The 15,546-nt window shown below is 41.4% G+C and overlaps 2 protein-coding genes across 8 annotated transcripts; one reads left to right on the top strand and one right to left on the bottom strand.

The window, feature by feature from the left end:
* Nucleotides 1-828: 828 nt before the first annotated feature.
* Nucleotides 829-12,837, top strand: HYLS1 (HYLS1 centriolar and ciliogenesis associated). Of its 5 annotated transcripts, none has more exons than XM_060160730.1 (4): nucleotides 829-936; nucleotides 4,420-4,469; nucleotides 9,236-9,366; nucleotides 11,494-12,837. In XM_060160730.1, exons 3-4 carry the CDS (start codon nucleotides 9,353-9,355, stop codon nucleotides 12,419-12,421), a joined length of 942 nt encoding a protein of 313 aa, XP_060016713.1. In that variant the 5' UTR covers nucleotides 829-936; nucleotides 4,420-4,469; nucleotides 9,236-9,352; the 3' UTR covers nucleotides 12,422-12,837. The 5 variants fall into 5 exon arrangements, with proteins under 5 accessions (XP_060016713.1, XP_060016711.1, XP_060016714.1 ...); XM_060160728.1 differs by having other exon boundaries at nucleotides 9,249-9,366; XM_060160729.1 differs by having other exon boundaries at nucleotides 855-1,010; nucleotides 9,249-9,366.
* PUS3 (pseudouridine synthase 3) lies at nucleotides 6,233-14,806 on the bottom strand. Of its 3 annotated transcripts, none has more exons than XM_060160726.1 (5): nucleotides 14,765-14,806; nucleotides 8,311-8,731; nucleotides 7,630-8,195; nucleotides 6,876-7,066; nucleotides 6,233-6,759 (listed from the first exon to the last, which is right to left on the bottom strand). In XM_060160726.1, the coding sequence occupies exons 2-5, from the start codon at nucleotides 8,683-8,685 to the stop codon at nucleotides 6,452-6,454; spliced, it is 1,440 nt and encodes a 479-aa protein (XP_060016709.1). In that variant the 5' UTR covers nucleotides 8,686-8,731; nucleotides 14,765-14,806; the 3' UTR covers nucleotides 6,233-6,451. The 3 variants fall into 3 exon arrangements, with proteins under 3 accessions (XP_060016709.1, XP_060016708.1, XP_060016710.1); XM_060160725.1 differs by lacking the exon at nucleotides 14,765-14,806 and adding an exon at nucleotides 13,349-13,477; XM_060160727.1 differs by lacking the exon at nucleotides 14,765-14,806 and adding an exon at nucleotides 11,740-12,200.
* Nucleotides 14,807-15,546: the final 740 nt, after the last annotated feature.

Here is a 15,546-nt window from a genome sequence, read left to right on the forward strand (position 1 = left end):
AGGGCAGTGATGAGGACACTGCGCTGTTAAGACCTCCACCCTTTTTCTTTTCTAGGTCTCACCGCCAGCAACTCCCAAAGCACTCGACTTTTCCCCCAGGTACGTAAACAAAACAAAACAAATTTAAGGGTAAGATTATAAGAAGGGAGCAGACGGGAGCATTCCAGAGGAAAACCACAAGCGAGGCCTCGTTCACCCAAGGAAGTTGGAGTGGTGGGAGCAGTCTGACAGTCACTTTGGCAAGGGTTGGAGACACAGCAATGGGTCAAATCATAGAGCCTCGGAAACCACGGGAAGGACTCTGCGGATGCGCGTCCGGTCTTTATACGGAACCTGCGCGTATCAGACTCCAGGGCAACCGTCAGGAGGCAAGAGGCGGGACCGGGGGAAGTGGCTCCAACCCGGCTCTGAGAGCCGCCCTCCCCGATGTCTCCCAGCCCCACAGCCGCCGGAGCAGGGTAGGGAAGATTCCCCTGAGGTGAACGGAACGTTTAGAACACCTCTCCCCAAATCCAGCTACCTCGCTGTTAACCGAGGCTTGAGAGTCCTCTCCTCCCCTTCGGGGACACCTAAAAGCGACGCCGCCGCGGTTCCGGGTTACGCGCTGGAGCTCGGCGCGTGGCGGCCCTGGCGAATCCAAGCCCGGAGTCCCAGGCCTCCTCCCGCCCATGGGGGAGGGCCAAAAGAAAATAGGCACCAATCGGGATGTACACTTGGAAGACGTTTACCCTCTGGGCCAGTAGTAAGGAGGAGGGCGGGGCCGAGGGGGCCGTACGCTCTTCGGGTTTAAATCTGGGCGGCCGGGCGGTTAACGCCAGCTTGGGCGCGTTTGCGGGTCGTGCGCTTGCGCGAGCTGTGGGACGCTAACCGAAACCTGCGGTACTAAGCTAGCGGGGCGGCGGGACTCGGTGCGGCCGATGGACGTCCGCTGGACCGGTAAGCGGGCAAAAGCTGAGAGAGATGGTGCACTGGCTCCCTAGGGCCGCCCGCCCGCCCACAGCTGTGGAGAGGTCAGGTTCTGAGTAGCGCGGCATTGGAGTTTCCCTCCCCTGGGTGCCGGTTTCCCCAGGGCGCCGTACGGAGCCTTGACGCTCCCGCCGAGCCCAGGTGTGCGGCCTGCGGAGGCACGTGTGAGCGGCGCCGTGCGTGCCCCCAGCGCGTTCGACCCCTCAAGGTCATGATGTGCACCAGCTGCCGGTCTACTGCCAGCCCGGCGCCCGCAGCGGCGAGCACCCTTGTGGTCGCCGCTCTGCGAGGTGGACGGGGCCGAGGGGCCTGTGGGCGGCGGGACTGGTGCCCGCGGGCAGCCGGCTTCCCCGGAGGCCGTGAGCGTCTGAGACGATAACCACGCCCCGGGCCAGCTGGTGCAGTCTCTGGTCTTTGTTGTCGTCGTGAAGGGAGAAAAGTCTTCTCCCCCTCTAGTTTCACCTTTTGTGAACTTCCGGATGTCACAGTGCGAGAAGCGCTTTCCCTAATGAGTTAGGATAGCGTGTAAAATTGAAGAATCCTATAGTCCTGCCCCAGAATGAAGAAAGAAAAACAACTTTTTTTTTCTGGTTATAAAAAGTATACAATCTCAGTATTTGTAGAAATAAATCCAAGCACTGTTAAGTACATATTTAAAAAGGAAGAAAATACTCGAGATTCCATCAGCCACAGATCAAAAAAAAAAATCAGTGTTGATATTTGGGTTTACTTAAGATGTATTCATTATGAGTATATATTTACATGATTGGTAAATGTATTTGTTTTATATAATTGTGTATTTTGAATATAACAAAGTATATTCATTTAAAAAGCAGATTATGCCTTATTTAGTCCCTAATAGTTTAGGAATAAGTGATTTGATCCATGCCAAATGTAGATATGCATTATCATTAAAAAAAAAATCTTTATTTGGCTGCACCTGGTCTTAGTTGTGGCACGCGGGATCTTCATTGTGGCATGCGAACTCTTAGTAGCGTCCTCTGGGATCTAGTTACCCGACCAGGGCTGGAACCCAGGCCCCCTGCATTGGGTGCGCAGTCTTAGCCACTGAACCACCAGGGAAGTCCCTGCATTATCATTTTTAATGGGTGCATGGTATTTCTTGCTATGGCTCTACTATACCACGTATTATTTAACCTATCCCCTAATGATGGACATTTGTTTTTCCAATTTCTTCATCAACAGAAAATAGCATGGTAGTGATTACTTGTACATGTACATGTTTGCGTTCTTGTCCAGTTTATCTCCTTAGAATAATTTCTTGGAAACGTTTTGTGGCTTAGAAATTATGGTACATTTTAAATTCTGATTCATAATGCCAAAGTGCCCTCTAGAAAAACTGTCATCTCCCCTCCACACCCTCCTCCAACACATAGAACACAGTGTAAGAGTACTTATTTCTCCACACTCCAGCCAGCACTGGGTACTGAAAAGTCTTACCAATCTAGAAGCATAGCTTAATGTTTTTATTTGCATTATTAATGAGGTGAAACATCTTTTTCTATGTTTATTAGTCATTATTTCTTCAGTAAATCACCTGTCTTTTTCCTATTCTGCTGGTGTTTGTACCTTTTAATAGCTTTCTAATAGGAATTTGAATTAGTGATTTTGAACCTGTTACAGTATTTCCACTAGTTTGCTGTCTCTTTGGATTATGGTTGTCTTTTTTAGGGTGTTTTGTTTTCTTTTGTTCTAATACTTTTGTTCTTGAAGCTGCATGCTTTCCTTCCGAGAGGTAGAGAAATTTGTTCTAAATCTGCAATAGCCTCCCAGGAAAGTTTAGAATCTAACTAGTGATCCAGCCCTGCTATTCCAATTTAAAATCCTTCCCCTCCACCCTCAAGATCCTTTCACTTGCAACTAGGTAAACATGGGACACTGAATTGCTTAAGATTTTGACCAGAAGGTACTGTTGGGTATTTTGGTCAATATCATCTGTATTTATCTACAAAATAAAGCTGTGCTAGCTTCTATGTGAAAGTTTCCCCCTAAGTAAGGAGAAAGGATTATCAGGTCTTTATATTAAAAAGAGAAAAAACTGACAGCTACTTGTGGACCTTATTAAATTTTATATTTTATTATTTGCAAGCACCTATCTTCTTCATACATTCGAGAAAGAAAAAGTGTGCAATAATTTAACTGCAAAGAAAACATGTTAATCATAGAATAGTATACTACACATGCCATAAAAAAAAAAAATCTCTTTGGGCCTTAGTATTGGAATTCTTCCAGCCCATTCCAGCCCAGAGTCCTGTTACATTTCTGTCCCTACTTTCCTCTGTTCTGTATTTATCTTTTTAGTAGGTAGTTTTGTATTGCATGAACATTGAAATTAATGGTGTAATACTTCTCACAAAGCACCGTTTAATTTATATATATAATATATATACTTATATATTACATATATAATATATATAAAAACATATATATATAAAATCTCATTTAAACTTCACAACCTGTTGAAATAATTCCTTCCATTTTTCCAGTGAAGAAAGAAAAAGCTAAGCCCTACTTTACTCCTCATATTCATTTAGTCCCTACCATCGGTCTGACTCTGGAATTTATACAACGTATTATACAATACAGATAAATGAAGTCATTCTTCAAAGTTACATTTTGGGACTTCTGATTTGCTTCATCTATGATGATTGTTCTGAGTTTTTCTGTGGTAACTACCAAAAGTAATGTCATTAGATCCTTATTCTTCTAGATTTGATAATATAACCTAGTTAACCTTGAAAGGATTTCATTTAAGATCAAAGACCCTGGACTTCCCTGGTGGCGCAGTGGTTAAGGACATGGGTTCGATCCCTGGTCTAGGAAGATCCCACATGCCGCGGAGCAGCTAAGCCCGTGTGCCACAACTACTGAGCCCGCAAGCCACAGCTACTGGGCCCGCGCGCCTAGGGCCCGTGCTCCACAACAAGAGAAGCCACCACAGTAAGAAGCACACGCACTGCAACGAAGAGTAGCTCCCACTTGCTGCAGCTAGAGAAAGCCTGCATGCAGCAACGAAGACCCGATGCAGCCAAAAATAAATAAAATTTAAAAAAAAAGATCAAAGACCCTGATCCTCTCTTTTGCTTCTATAGAATCTGCTAAGCATGGATGTGTTTTTTTTGGGTTTTTTTTGTTGTTGTTGCAGTATGCGGGCCTCTCACTGTTGGGGCCTCTCCCGTTGCGGAGCACAGGCTCCGGACGCGCAGGCTCAGCAGCCATGGCTCACGGGCCCAGCCGCTCCACGGCATGTGGGATCTTCCCGGACCGGGGCACGAACCCGTGTCCCCTGCATCGGCAGGCGGACTCTCAACCACTGCACCACCAGGGAAGCCCTAAGCATGGCATTTTAGTTAGTGCTTTTTGTCCCATGTATCATTTCTTTATAGTTGACTTTTTTTTTTGAGTGATTCCCTAAACTCTGTTCTTTTCTAGGTTTTCCTTTGACTTGAAAACTAATGCCAGTGAAAGTACATTGAAATAAGGTAGGAACCTGAAAAAAATAAAATGCTTTGGTTTGTCTTTACATGTTTAAGTGGGGATATTTTGCTATGCTCAGTGATTACGCTATCTTTACATCAAAATTAAAGGAGAAAGCAGTCATATTTTAAGGACATTTAGGGTATTATGAAATGTTGGCAGATCAATCCCAAAAACCGATGACGTGATTCAAACTCCAGAAGACCTGGATCGTACAATTGGCAATTTAGAAAAAATCTTACTTTGTCCAGCTATTTCCCCATCTCTAAAATGGGGCTCTTTTCTGGTTCCTACTCTGCTAGAATGTAAAAGCTATTGTGTCTTCTTGCTCTTCAAAACTACAGGGTCACTTCACTTCCTTATACTATTTTATTTCCTAAACTTGGAACTCTTTCAGTGAAGTCTTCTTTCTGCGGCCCATCCACTACTGAGCATCAGTGTACTATTTCTATGTTAGTATTGTTTCTAATTGTCCCATCTATTATTATATTTTACCTAGCAGCTTGAGGGTATAAATCATATTTGTATACCTGGAATTTTGAATATAGGTAGGAACAAACTAATTATTTGTTGGCAGGTAAATAAAACTTTGGATCTCATATAGTATATAGTATTATATCATAAATGTGGACTAGCAATACACTCTGCTGTGATGAAAATTGTTACTATTGAGCAGAAGGTCTGAGTTCATTTACTTTGATGTTTATTGTTTTAATTGCTGTAAAGGATAATGTATTATTTAAGAGAACTTTAAACTCTTCTGAATGAATATTGGTGTTTATAAGTCACATTTGGAGGGTTACTTATCAACTCTGAGAACAAGCAAAGCCCCCCCTCATTTTCCTGTCCTAGTGTGTGTCTCCAGAATGTGCTTCGATCTGTAACGTAGGAGTTACCCTGAAAGGTCCCTGCTTTGAGCCTCACACTCACTCAACCACGACGTCCTGTTGCTTCTCCTTTCTTAATCTCAAATTCACCTACTTGTCTCCGTTCCCCTTTCTGCAAATCTAGTCTAGGCCGTCATCATCTATTTCCTTGATTGCTCCAACAGCCTCTTAATTGGTCCCACTGTCTTGCCCTCTTGCAATGCACAGTAAACCCAGAGCAATATTTTTCCTACACAATTCTGGCTCTTAATTTTTTTTTCCAGTGGCCTCTCAAGATAAAATTTAAACTTTTTCAGGAAGGCCTACAAGGCTCTAAAACATGACCCTTGCTTACCTTTCCTAACTGTGCTATTGTTACTCTGAAGCCGTACTGCTGTATTTAGTTATCTGAATGCAAATGCTGTAACCTTTAACCTTTCATACAGCTGCATCTTCTGCCTTAAACACAATTAAAGCTCTGCTACTTTATCCCCACTTTAATTGACTCCCACTTGTTCTGCAAGATTTAGCTTGCATGTCTCCTCTTTATAAGAGCTTTCCTTAAACCACGAGGCCAGGGATTGGTAAACTGCATGGCCTGTTTTTATATGGCCCGTGGGCTAAGAGTTTTCTCTGCACGTGTAAAATGTTAAAAAGGACTATGCAACAGAGACAATTTGTGGCTCACACAGCACTAGACTGATAAGCTTCATAAGAGAGGCTGTGCCTTACCCACGTGGGTCATTTTCAGGTATCTTGCCTGGCACTAAACCAGTTAATCAAATATATAACTTACTAAAGTTTGTATTTTTAATTTTTGACACTTGGGCAAGCTCTTTATGAGAATTGAGATGAGTAGTAAATATCTCATTTGTTTTCAAAAAGGACAGCACAACAAATCAGACACTTGCAGGATCTGGCTTTAATGAATTTGAACAAAAGGCACAGGTTTCCAGGTGTATGTAAATATATGTCCATTTTAAAATTACTTTTTGCTTCTTCCATCTCTAATTCTCTTGGACAGGAATGAAAGAATGTTTAAATTCTTTCTTATTCAAGCAAGAACTTCTTTAGCCTAATGGTGTTTTGTTGCCTCCTAGATCTTGGTGAGTTCTCTATGGTTAAATGATCCTTTTAATTTCTGTATCAACACAAACTCTCTTTGTTGGTTTCTCCAAAAGAGTATTTTCTTCTAGTGTGTCATTACAGTCCCTTTTGGCTTTTGTTTCTTCGTCATGGAATAAATGTGGGTGCTCAATGCGTCCCCTACGTACAAAATGCTGGATCCGGGATTCTAATCCTTGGCATTTCGGACGATCCATTAGGGGCTTATAAGTGCGCATTTTCACTCCTTCTACAAAGGCACTGGTCTGCTTTATGACAGAGGGCTTCACATTTCTCCATTCTGTCACTCCATCCATCTTTGGTCCTATAATGTATACAATCAAGCGTTACATGGATACTTTACCACAAGAGAATCACCTCCAAACTTTATGTGAATCTCCCTCCCCCATAACCCTGTATAACTTTGGTTCCCTGTCATACCTGTCCTACAGGGTACCGCAACAGAGTCCAGTCCTTGTAGCATACTATACAACATCTGAGTTTTAACAGCATGATTAGCCCATAGCTGCTGAAGGTGGGTAACATTGAACTCCTGAACTTCCCGGTCATAGATCCACTTAATATTTTCAAACTTACAATCATACAAGACTAAAGGAAATTCTACAGCCATACTAGAGAGAAAGAGAGAAGAAACAGAGTATGAGAATACGCAGCAGCCATCCAACAATTCTTCAGAAACAGGATTACTTGGGTTAAAAGGAGGGGGAAAACTTTGTCAATATTGAGTATCTAATAGTTAAGAAAATAAAACACCATCCCTAACCTTGAACAACTTTATAATTAAAAAAAGAAAAAGGCAGCAAACCATGGATCAACTAGTTAGGCCTGGTCTACATTAAATTTCAGTGGTAACAAGTCACCTAGAAGTGAGCTGACTCGGCCCCACCATAATGCTATAAAATTATTTAAGGGGCCTGGTCCAAACACCGGTTTCTTACTAAAGGGATAGAACAGTAACAGAAGAAAATTAAACAATACCACTCCCTGCTACATGTTCATAACATTCTACAAGTTAAGAGTAAAAGCTTCATGAAGGCAGAATCAGAGACTTAGTTATTTAGACAATGGTGGGGAGAGGAAGAATATTTTAAAATATATTCTTACATATCTCAGGGCAATAGCTGTTTTATTTTGGGGGTCTGGGTGTTTCCTTGTTTCATTTTTTTACACTTACCTGTATTGAGGCTTCTGGGGATTTTTCTCTATGTTCAGCAGCTCATCAATAACCTCTGGCTTCTCCATTCCTTGGCCAATCAGAAAAAGGATAGCCATCATACAGCGGACTTGATGGTAAAGGAATGCCTGGCCAATCACTTCAAACTGACATAACTGAAAGGGTTCTTGCCATCTCTCCTCAGCCAGGCTCTGGCCTACTAGCTGCACTTGAGCAGACAGAATAGTCCTCTGAAAATTAATCACCCCATTGGCTACATCCATTTTACATAAGTTCCTAAAATCATGTGTGCCAACGTACTTCTGAGCTGCACTGTTCATGGTTACAATGTCTAAGTCAGCACAAGGGAAGAAATAGCGGTAGGTCCTCTCAAGACAGCTGAACCTAGCACTGAAGCTAGGTTCTACGGGAGCCCAGGCCAGTACACGGATGTCTGGAGGGAGCACCCGATTGAGAATGTGGGTATAACGGATCTCTATAGCCGCATCGTTGACTTCATCTTTTAAATTAAAATCCTCTGAATCCTTGCCCTTTGGAAAGTGAGAACGTAGGTCAAGAGAAATCACCTGTGGAATTAGAGAAAGATATTGTTTTACAGATACAAATAATCTGAATCCTCAGTATGTACACCTAGAATATATTGGTATTGCTCGCTTTGTGGAACAGTACAATGGCCCTTACCTGTCCAAAGGCACTAACTCCTTTGTCTGTTCGCCCACACCGGTGATAGTTGGATGTCTGTCTGTTTTCTACTAGTCGAGTCTTGGTTAGAGCCTCAAACAGTTTCTCTTCTATTGTATTGTTTGTGTTTTCCTGACTGGCAAAGCCCTGATATCCCCAGCCCAGATAGGCTATCTTTAGGGCTACGTGTCTTCGACCGTGAGCGCTGAAATCAAATGCACGCTTAGCTTTTACAGCTCCTGAAGAATTTTCTCTAACGTTTGAGTCCTTGTTGTTGGCCTGTTCTTTTTTAAGTCTCTGTACCTCCTGCTCCAGTTCTTGCACTCTTTTTAGGAGTTTCTCAGTCTGGATTCTTTCTATGTCATTTTCAGCCATGATAAGACAACCTCAGGAATAAACAAATCATAGAGATCCACGCTATCTGAAAAGAGAGTAAAGAGGTACAATTTTAGTGCTGATTGCTTTGGTGATGTCACTATCATTCCATTATGTTCAAATAGTATCTAAGATTTAATTTGATGCCTAAAGGATATGGACTTTTGATTCTGCCCAGGGATATAAGCATTAGCTTTATTATGGGTTGATCATCCAGCTAGCATTCTTTTCCATCCTGTCTGGCCAGTTCACAGTGGGAACGGGAAAGCAGCATCAAAAAAGTATTCAGCTAGCATTGTTAAGAGTGGTCAGAATTTACGGAATATGTAGATTTCATTTCTCTCTTCTTCATGAGCTGAGATGACTGAGGACGGATGTTATCGATATTTTTTTTCCCTAAAACATTTCCTTTTGACTTCTCATTATATTTGTCCCATCTTTCCAATCATAAGATCTGTTTATATGCAATATTTATGTCTACTCCAAGTTTCTATTGCTTTCCAATATTTCAGGTAAAATGAGTGGCTTGTATGTTCTATCTAATACTCAGTTCCGTCTTAAAGGTGGTACAATAAGAGCTGGCTTGATGGAAGAAACTTGTCAGTGATTGTACTTCATATTGGAAGTAGAATCTGGAGTCAAGATTTTCCTACTTCAAGCAGTTTTGATGGCAGAAAGAAGGTAATTAAGCATCAAGATCTTTAAGTCAAATTTAATGCATGTCCTGATAAAAGATTTCTGTACCTCTAGCAGTTAAGTCACTCTAGATAATATAATTTAGATATCAGTGTTGAAATTCCTGGCATATTGCAATAATCTGAGGACAACTGTACTATATCTATAATACTGGGACAGTACTAGACAATCTTTGACTGATGGTTACTTTAGTTAAAGAATATCATCTCCACATCTGTTCTAAGGCTGACTAGGTTATCTAAGTCTAGGTAGCTCATTTAGGTTTTTGCTTTTTGAGTTTCTGTTTCTATGATGGATGAAAAGTTTAAATGTAAAAAATGAAACTATAAAAGTACTAGAAGAAAACATGAGATAACTTTCTTATAATCTTGCTGAAGTAGGAGAGGGATTTATAAGTAAGGCACTGTAGAAACCCAGAAACTGTAGAAAACCAAAAAAATGTGACTACCTAAAAATATGTTTCTACCAGCAAAAAGTCAGAAGGTAAATAACAAACTGGCAAGAAAAATGTAAAGGTGGTATGTATTCCATGAATATATAAATCAGTTTTAATATAAAGATCAACAAGAAAAAAATCCAACAACCTGAGAGGTAAATGAAAACAAGCATTTCATACAAAAGGGAGAAAAAGCTTGTATATGTATGAAAAGATGCTCAAATTTACTCAATTTAAATAAATGCCAATTTATATGAGAAGTATTTTCTTTACCAAACTGACTGCAAAGAGGAGAGGGTTTGGTAATATACCACCTTGGAGAGAGGAAGGAGAAGCAAGATCTGGAATACACACTCAGTACAACTTCTTCAGAGGGCATCTAGCAACAGCTATCAAAATGGAGCACATACATACCTTTTGACCCACCTATTCCATTTCTAGAAATTTAATGTACACATATGCTTGCACAAGTATGTAAAAACTTACAAGATATTTGTTGTAACATTCATTTTTAAGAACAAAAGACTAAGTCTAAAATCAGTCAGGGACAGGATGAATAAATTATGGTACATCCATACACTGGAATTCCATGTACCTTTAAACAAAATGAAGTATGTCTACATGTACTGAAACAGCTGGATCACCAAGACTATCTTTAAGGTTTAGAAGAGTTGTATAATATGTTCCTTTATGGTATAAAAGTGCATATGAATATGGAAAAATACTGGAGAAATTTTAAGAAGCTGCCTTTGAGAGTGAAACTTGGTTTGGGTGGTGTGAGGTGGGGAGTCCTTGCTTTAAACTACATGTATATGTATTAGTTTTTCAGCTTAAGAAGAAAAATAGTAGAGACACAGGAACTACTGGGCAGTAGATACCTATTCTAGATCCAGTCAGGAAACTGGCATTGGGTATTTGACTGGTTGGTTTGGGTACTAAAAGTTAATTCAGTGACAGCCTGTTGGGATGAACATAGTTAGCTTGGCAGCTGAAGCCGTGTTATTTCTTAAGCATAAGGAGTGTATGCATTTATATTACTGCTTTTGTGATGGTTTTTTGAATTAAATCACTCTCATGGTTAAAAGCAAGGACTCTGAATCCAGACTGCCTGAGTTAAAATTCCAGCTCCACCACTTACTAGCTGTGTAACCTTGGGCTGTTTGATCTCTCAATGCCTCATGTTACTCATCTGTGAAAAGGGGATACTAAGAGTACCTATCCCACAACTGTGAGGATTACGCGAATTTAATAAATGTGAAGCACGAAAAACAGTGCTGGGTACATAAAGTGTCCCTCTAAGTACAAGTTACATAATGTACGTTAAGTATTGTGCCCCGTATCATTAGTCTCTTGAGCTTTTCTCATGCCTGAACTCACCTATCCTAGGAGCTACTAAAGATGGCAAGGCTACCAGGCAGTAAAAGTGGGAGTGAATAAAAAGAGAGTGGAAACGAAAGTGGTCAATAAACTCTCGAGTTGGGTTAATGCCCCTCCAAAGTGCTCCCATACTGCCCGTACTAATCTGTATTTTACTATATACTTAACTGTTCTACTTATGACTGCCTTAGCCATTCTTTCTCCATTTCACTGCTATAAAATAGTACACAAGAAGGGAATGAACGATTTTGGGGCTGGAAATTTATTACTGGAAAACTGATTGGTGTTTTCTCTTGCAGAAGGTCCTACAGTGTAGGGGAAGCAGTGGAGGAACTTGTGGGACCTGATGGACAAAAATGGGCCAATATGGATCCAGAAGAACGAATGTTAGCAGCTGCTACAGCTTTTACCCATATCTGTGCAGGGCAGGGTGAGGGAGATGTCAGGAGAGCAGCCCAGTCCATCCCATATGATCCCTACAGTAAAGCCTCAGTAACCCCAGGAAAGCGACATGCTCTTCCCGTGCAATTGCATTACCCACATACAGAAAGCAATGCCTCTTCAGAAGCAGTCTCAGAGGCCTCCCAAAGACTCCGAAAGCCCGTGATGAAGAGAAAGGTGCTGCGTCGAAAGCCAGGTGGGGAAGTATTAGTGACGGATGAGTCGATCATCAGTGAATCGGAGTCTGGTACAGAAAGTGACATGGATGTCTGGGACTTAAGACAAAGGCTGATGAATCTGCAGTTCCAGGATGACAGGGAATCTCCAGTTGATATTTCACAAAAATTTAGTCTACCACGTGAATACCAAGGAATTTCTCAAGATCAGCTCATCTGCTGTCTACGAAGAGAAGAAATGGGCCCTCCAGCCTTTGAACAAGACCTGATCGTTGCCAGCCGACCCAAGTCCTTTATTCTCCCAAGGCTGGACCTGCTGAGCCGAAACCGGGGCAAGGTAGACCGGGTAGCCCGCTACTTTGAGTATAAACGAGACTGGGACTCGATGCGGTTACCTGGTGAAGATCACAGGAAGGAATTACGCTGGGGTGTCCGAGAACAGATGCTTTGTCGTGCAGAACACCAATCCAAGCCTCAGCACATATATGTTCCAAACAATTACCTAGTACCAACTGAGAAGAAACGATCTGCCCTTCGTTGGGGTGTTCGTTGTGACCTTGCAAATGGTGTGATGCCCAAGAAGCCTCCCTTCCCTCTTTCTCCTTCTTAAGTCCTCTTTTTTTTTTTAACCTGTCTCTCCTTTCACAGCATTGTTTGGGATAACCTGGTTCTTAACCTCTCTCCTTTTACTTAAATAGAAACAACTAACTCAAAAGACCATGGAACACAGAGTAAGGACTTCACCCATCACTGGTCTTTCCTAGGTGTATGTCACGTTGGTATCGGATACCACTTAACTTCCAAATTACCACTCATATCTAGCAATTGAAAGAGGAATCATGCCAGAAAAAAAAAACAGACCTGGTCTTTCTGTTTTGTCAGAGTAGTAAGCAAAGCCAGCACTATTTCTGTTTTATAAACTTGTTATCTTTGGCTAGTGTGAGTTGCTGTTTTTATGAGTGTGTTTTTAAAGTTGCTGGGCAGTAAGCAACTGCCCAAAATTAAAGAATTTTGGAAATTTGTGAATTTGACCTTATTTTTACTTAAATACTTCCCAAAGATGATCTCAAACCTAGGTTATGATTTTGCTCCCAAGCATACTCCCCATCGTACTCTCACCACCTAAATAATGAGAGCCAGAGGGAATGAACAAAAACCTGCCCTTTACACACAATCCTAAAGGAGGAAAGGTAACAGCGTAGATAACCTTAGTTACTAAAGGAATATAGTAAATCCAGCTGTTTTAATAATTTTTAACAGATGCTCAATAACAGCACTGTGACATGCAAGATTCTAACCCAAGTTTTGTTTCAGAATTATTTCAGCAATATATTGCCCTCCATTTGTTACTTATAGAATGCCATAGTTTTTATAATTTGCCACTAAGATTTTCTTAGAAATTATGCCTGTCACTTGAAGGCTATTCCCACTCTGCAACAGAACTTCAAACTCCTAGCAGCTGGAACCAGATAGAGAGATAATAACCAAAATTAATCTGGTCTATTAGGGTACAGACCAAATCACTAATTTAGCTCACCTGAACTTGGATCTATTTGTTCCTGATACTTCTGGTCCAAAAACACCTAAAATCTGGAGGTTGTCAGTTTTAGCATTTAAGCCAGAAGAGTGACAGCAGAAATAGCTTGCTTGTTCTAGGAAAACACAGCTGTGTAACAAAAATGAATGACCTTGACCATTACTATCTGCTAAAATACATTTTCTCCGTAATATTTAAGCGACATCATTCACTCACCCAGTTCCACTGTTAGGCATTCATCAGGCAAAGTAAGAATCAGTGACTCAAAGATATATGTAGGATACATTCACTGCAAATACGTAAAAACTGCAAACTACCCAACAACAGCGAATAATTAAACGTTAGACTATTAGTCACTGGAAATCTATGGTAAGCTAATAGAAAAATGCAAATTAGGTCAAACAAGTTGCAAACTGTACCGTACAATCTCAGTCATACTGCACACGCAAGGCACAAGGAAAGATCAACACACCTAACTCTAGGTGGTGGGATTAAAGGTAGTTTTTATTTAAACCTCTCTTTTTTAAAAGTTTAAAGCCACATGGCACTTTTTACATACAAATTACAGCAAAACAATGGTTTACATCTTCATATCTCAAAGCCCAATATTACCGGATCAAAAAATTTCCGAAGTGATTATCTAGTTCAACCCCTTATATAACCGAAAAACTAGTCCAAAGGAGTTAAGCGAGTAATAAGACATTTTGGGGAAAAGAGGACTCCTGACGGGTGAAGCACAGTGGTTCCCAAACAGTCATGTAATACCTGGAGGAGGGCCACCAAATTACCACAAAGGAATTTCGTGCGTGCGCTAAGCATTGACTGTAAACATTAAAACAGCCGTCGCTAGACTTTCAATGTGTTTTTTGAGGTTAAAAAGGTTTAGTCTCGGAAATATTTGTAACCATTGGAAGTAGTAGAAAGAGCATTCCCCATGATAAACTTTTAAACCAAAGAAGGAAGCAGGGGTAATAGCCAAAGGATTAGGAAACACGCACTATGATCACTAATACTGGAAAGTAATCCCCCAAACAATTTGAAAATCGTTGCCACGCCTGCCCACCCCACATACTACTGGGATCCCGACCTCTACTAATATTTCTTTTTATGAGCAAACAAAATTCTAACTGAGGAAAAAGAGATTACACTCCGCAGTCCCAGGGCCCTCAAGGAATCGAATTAAAGAAGCTCCTACTGCTGCACGTTTCTGACAAGTGCTCCAAGAAGCACCAGACACAAAAACACGGTCTTTAGCGAGTTCCCATTTCCATGCTCTACAGAGCGCTTTCCTGAAAAGATCAAGGTATGGGAACAGGGGCTTAGAGGGAAAGAGAGAAACGTCCATCTGTTTGTCCATCTGTCCGTTCCCCTTGGAAGAACCCAGAAAATAACCCACCCCAAAACCCCCACATTTACCTTCCGGTCGTCGGCCACGCAGCTTTTCTCGAGACAGGAAGCTGTCCCTTTGCGTTTTCTACGCGCGCGTCCGGGGCCTCATGGGAAATGTAGTACATCTTCATGGGAAATGTAGTTCTAAGAGCCGGGAGTGCAGGCTTGACGCTGAAATCTGCCTAACGTTTTCTAATCTAGTCACCAATTGTCCACCTCCAACAAAACAGAATCTGGGTCCTGCGGTAGGAGAAAAATAAAAGGATAATTTCTAGTGCGCTAAAATAATAGAAAACTAAAATTAAAGAACTTGGTCTGATTTTATTCGTACTTAAATTAGTAGAAAGTTATCATTGAGAGTCAAAAACATTTACAATTAGAATCCACATGGAAAGGCTGAAAAGGAATGTGATAATCTCAAAACAGACGACTGAGGTGTCCGAGAGTGACCGAACAGGGATGGGGAGTCTTGCTTCAGCACCACGGAGAGATCATAACTAGGTTTTGTTTGCGCGTTTTTCTAGAGATGCTGATCGAAACCGCAAGATTCCAGTTAGAAAACTGGCGGGGGTGGAGGGTGGGGTGGGGTGGGGATCTGGTTCTTTTGTCCAAATTTAGCAGTCATTAGTGCACAGAATCTATCCCGGACTATGCAGGTAAAGGTAGCAGGTGAAGGTTGTACCGAAAGGGAAACCGTTTTCTCCGGATTGCTTTACCAAGAGGCGCGTATCAGAATTAAAATGAAAATAAGCCAGTATGTGGAAACATCACAGGTATCTAGTAACAGGGACGATAGAGCTTGAACAACT

This window comes from Lagenorhynchus albirostris, chromosome 9, assembly GCF_949774975.1.
Source record: "Lagenorhynchus albirostris chromosome 9, mLagAlb1.1, whole genome shotgun sequence".
Lineage (NCBI taxonomy): Eukaryota > Metazoa > Chordata > Mammalia > Artiodactyla > Delphinidae > Lagenorhynchus > Lagenorhynchus albirostris.

Excerpts from the sequence above, each read along its gene's own strand:
- PUS3 (XM_060160726.1), bottom strand. The coding sequence starts at position 8,685 with ATGGCTGAAAATGACATAGAAAGAATCCAGACTGAGAAACTCCTAAAA. Across the intron at positions 7,067-7,629 it reads CCCCAGAAGCCTCAATACAG|TATGGCTGTAGAATTTCCTT; the intron begins GTAAGTGTAAAA and ends CTTTCTCTCTAG. Across the intron at positions 6,760-6,875 it reads TGCGGTACCCTGTAGGACAG|GACCAAAGATGGATGGAGTG; the intron begins GTATGACAGGGA and ends TATACATTATAG.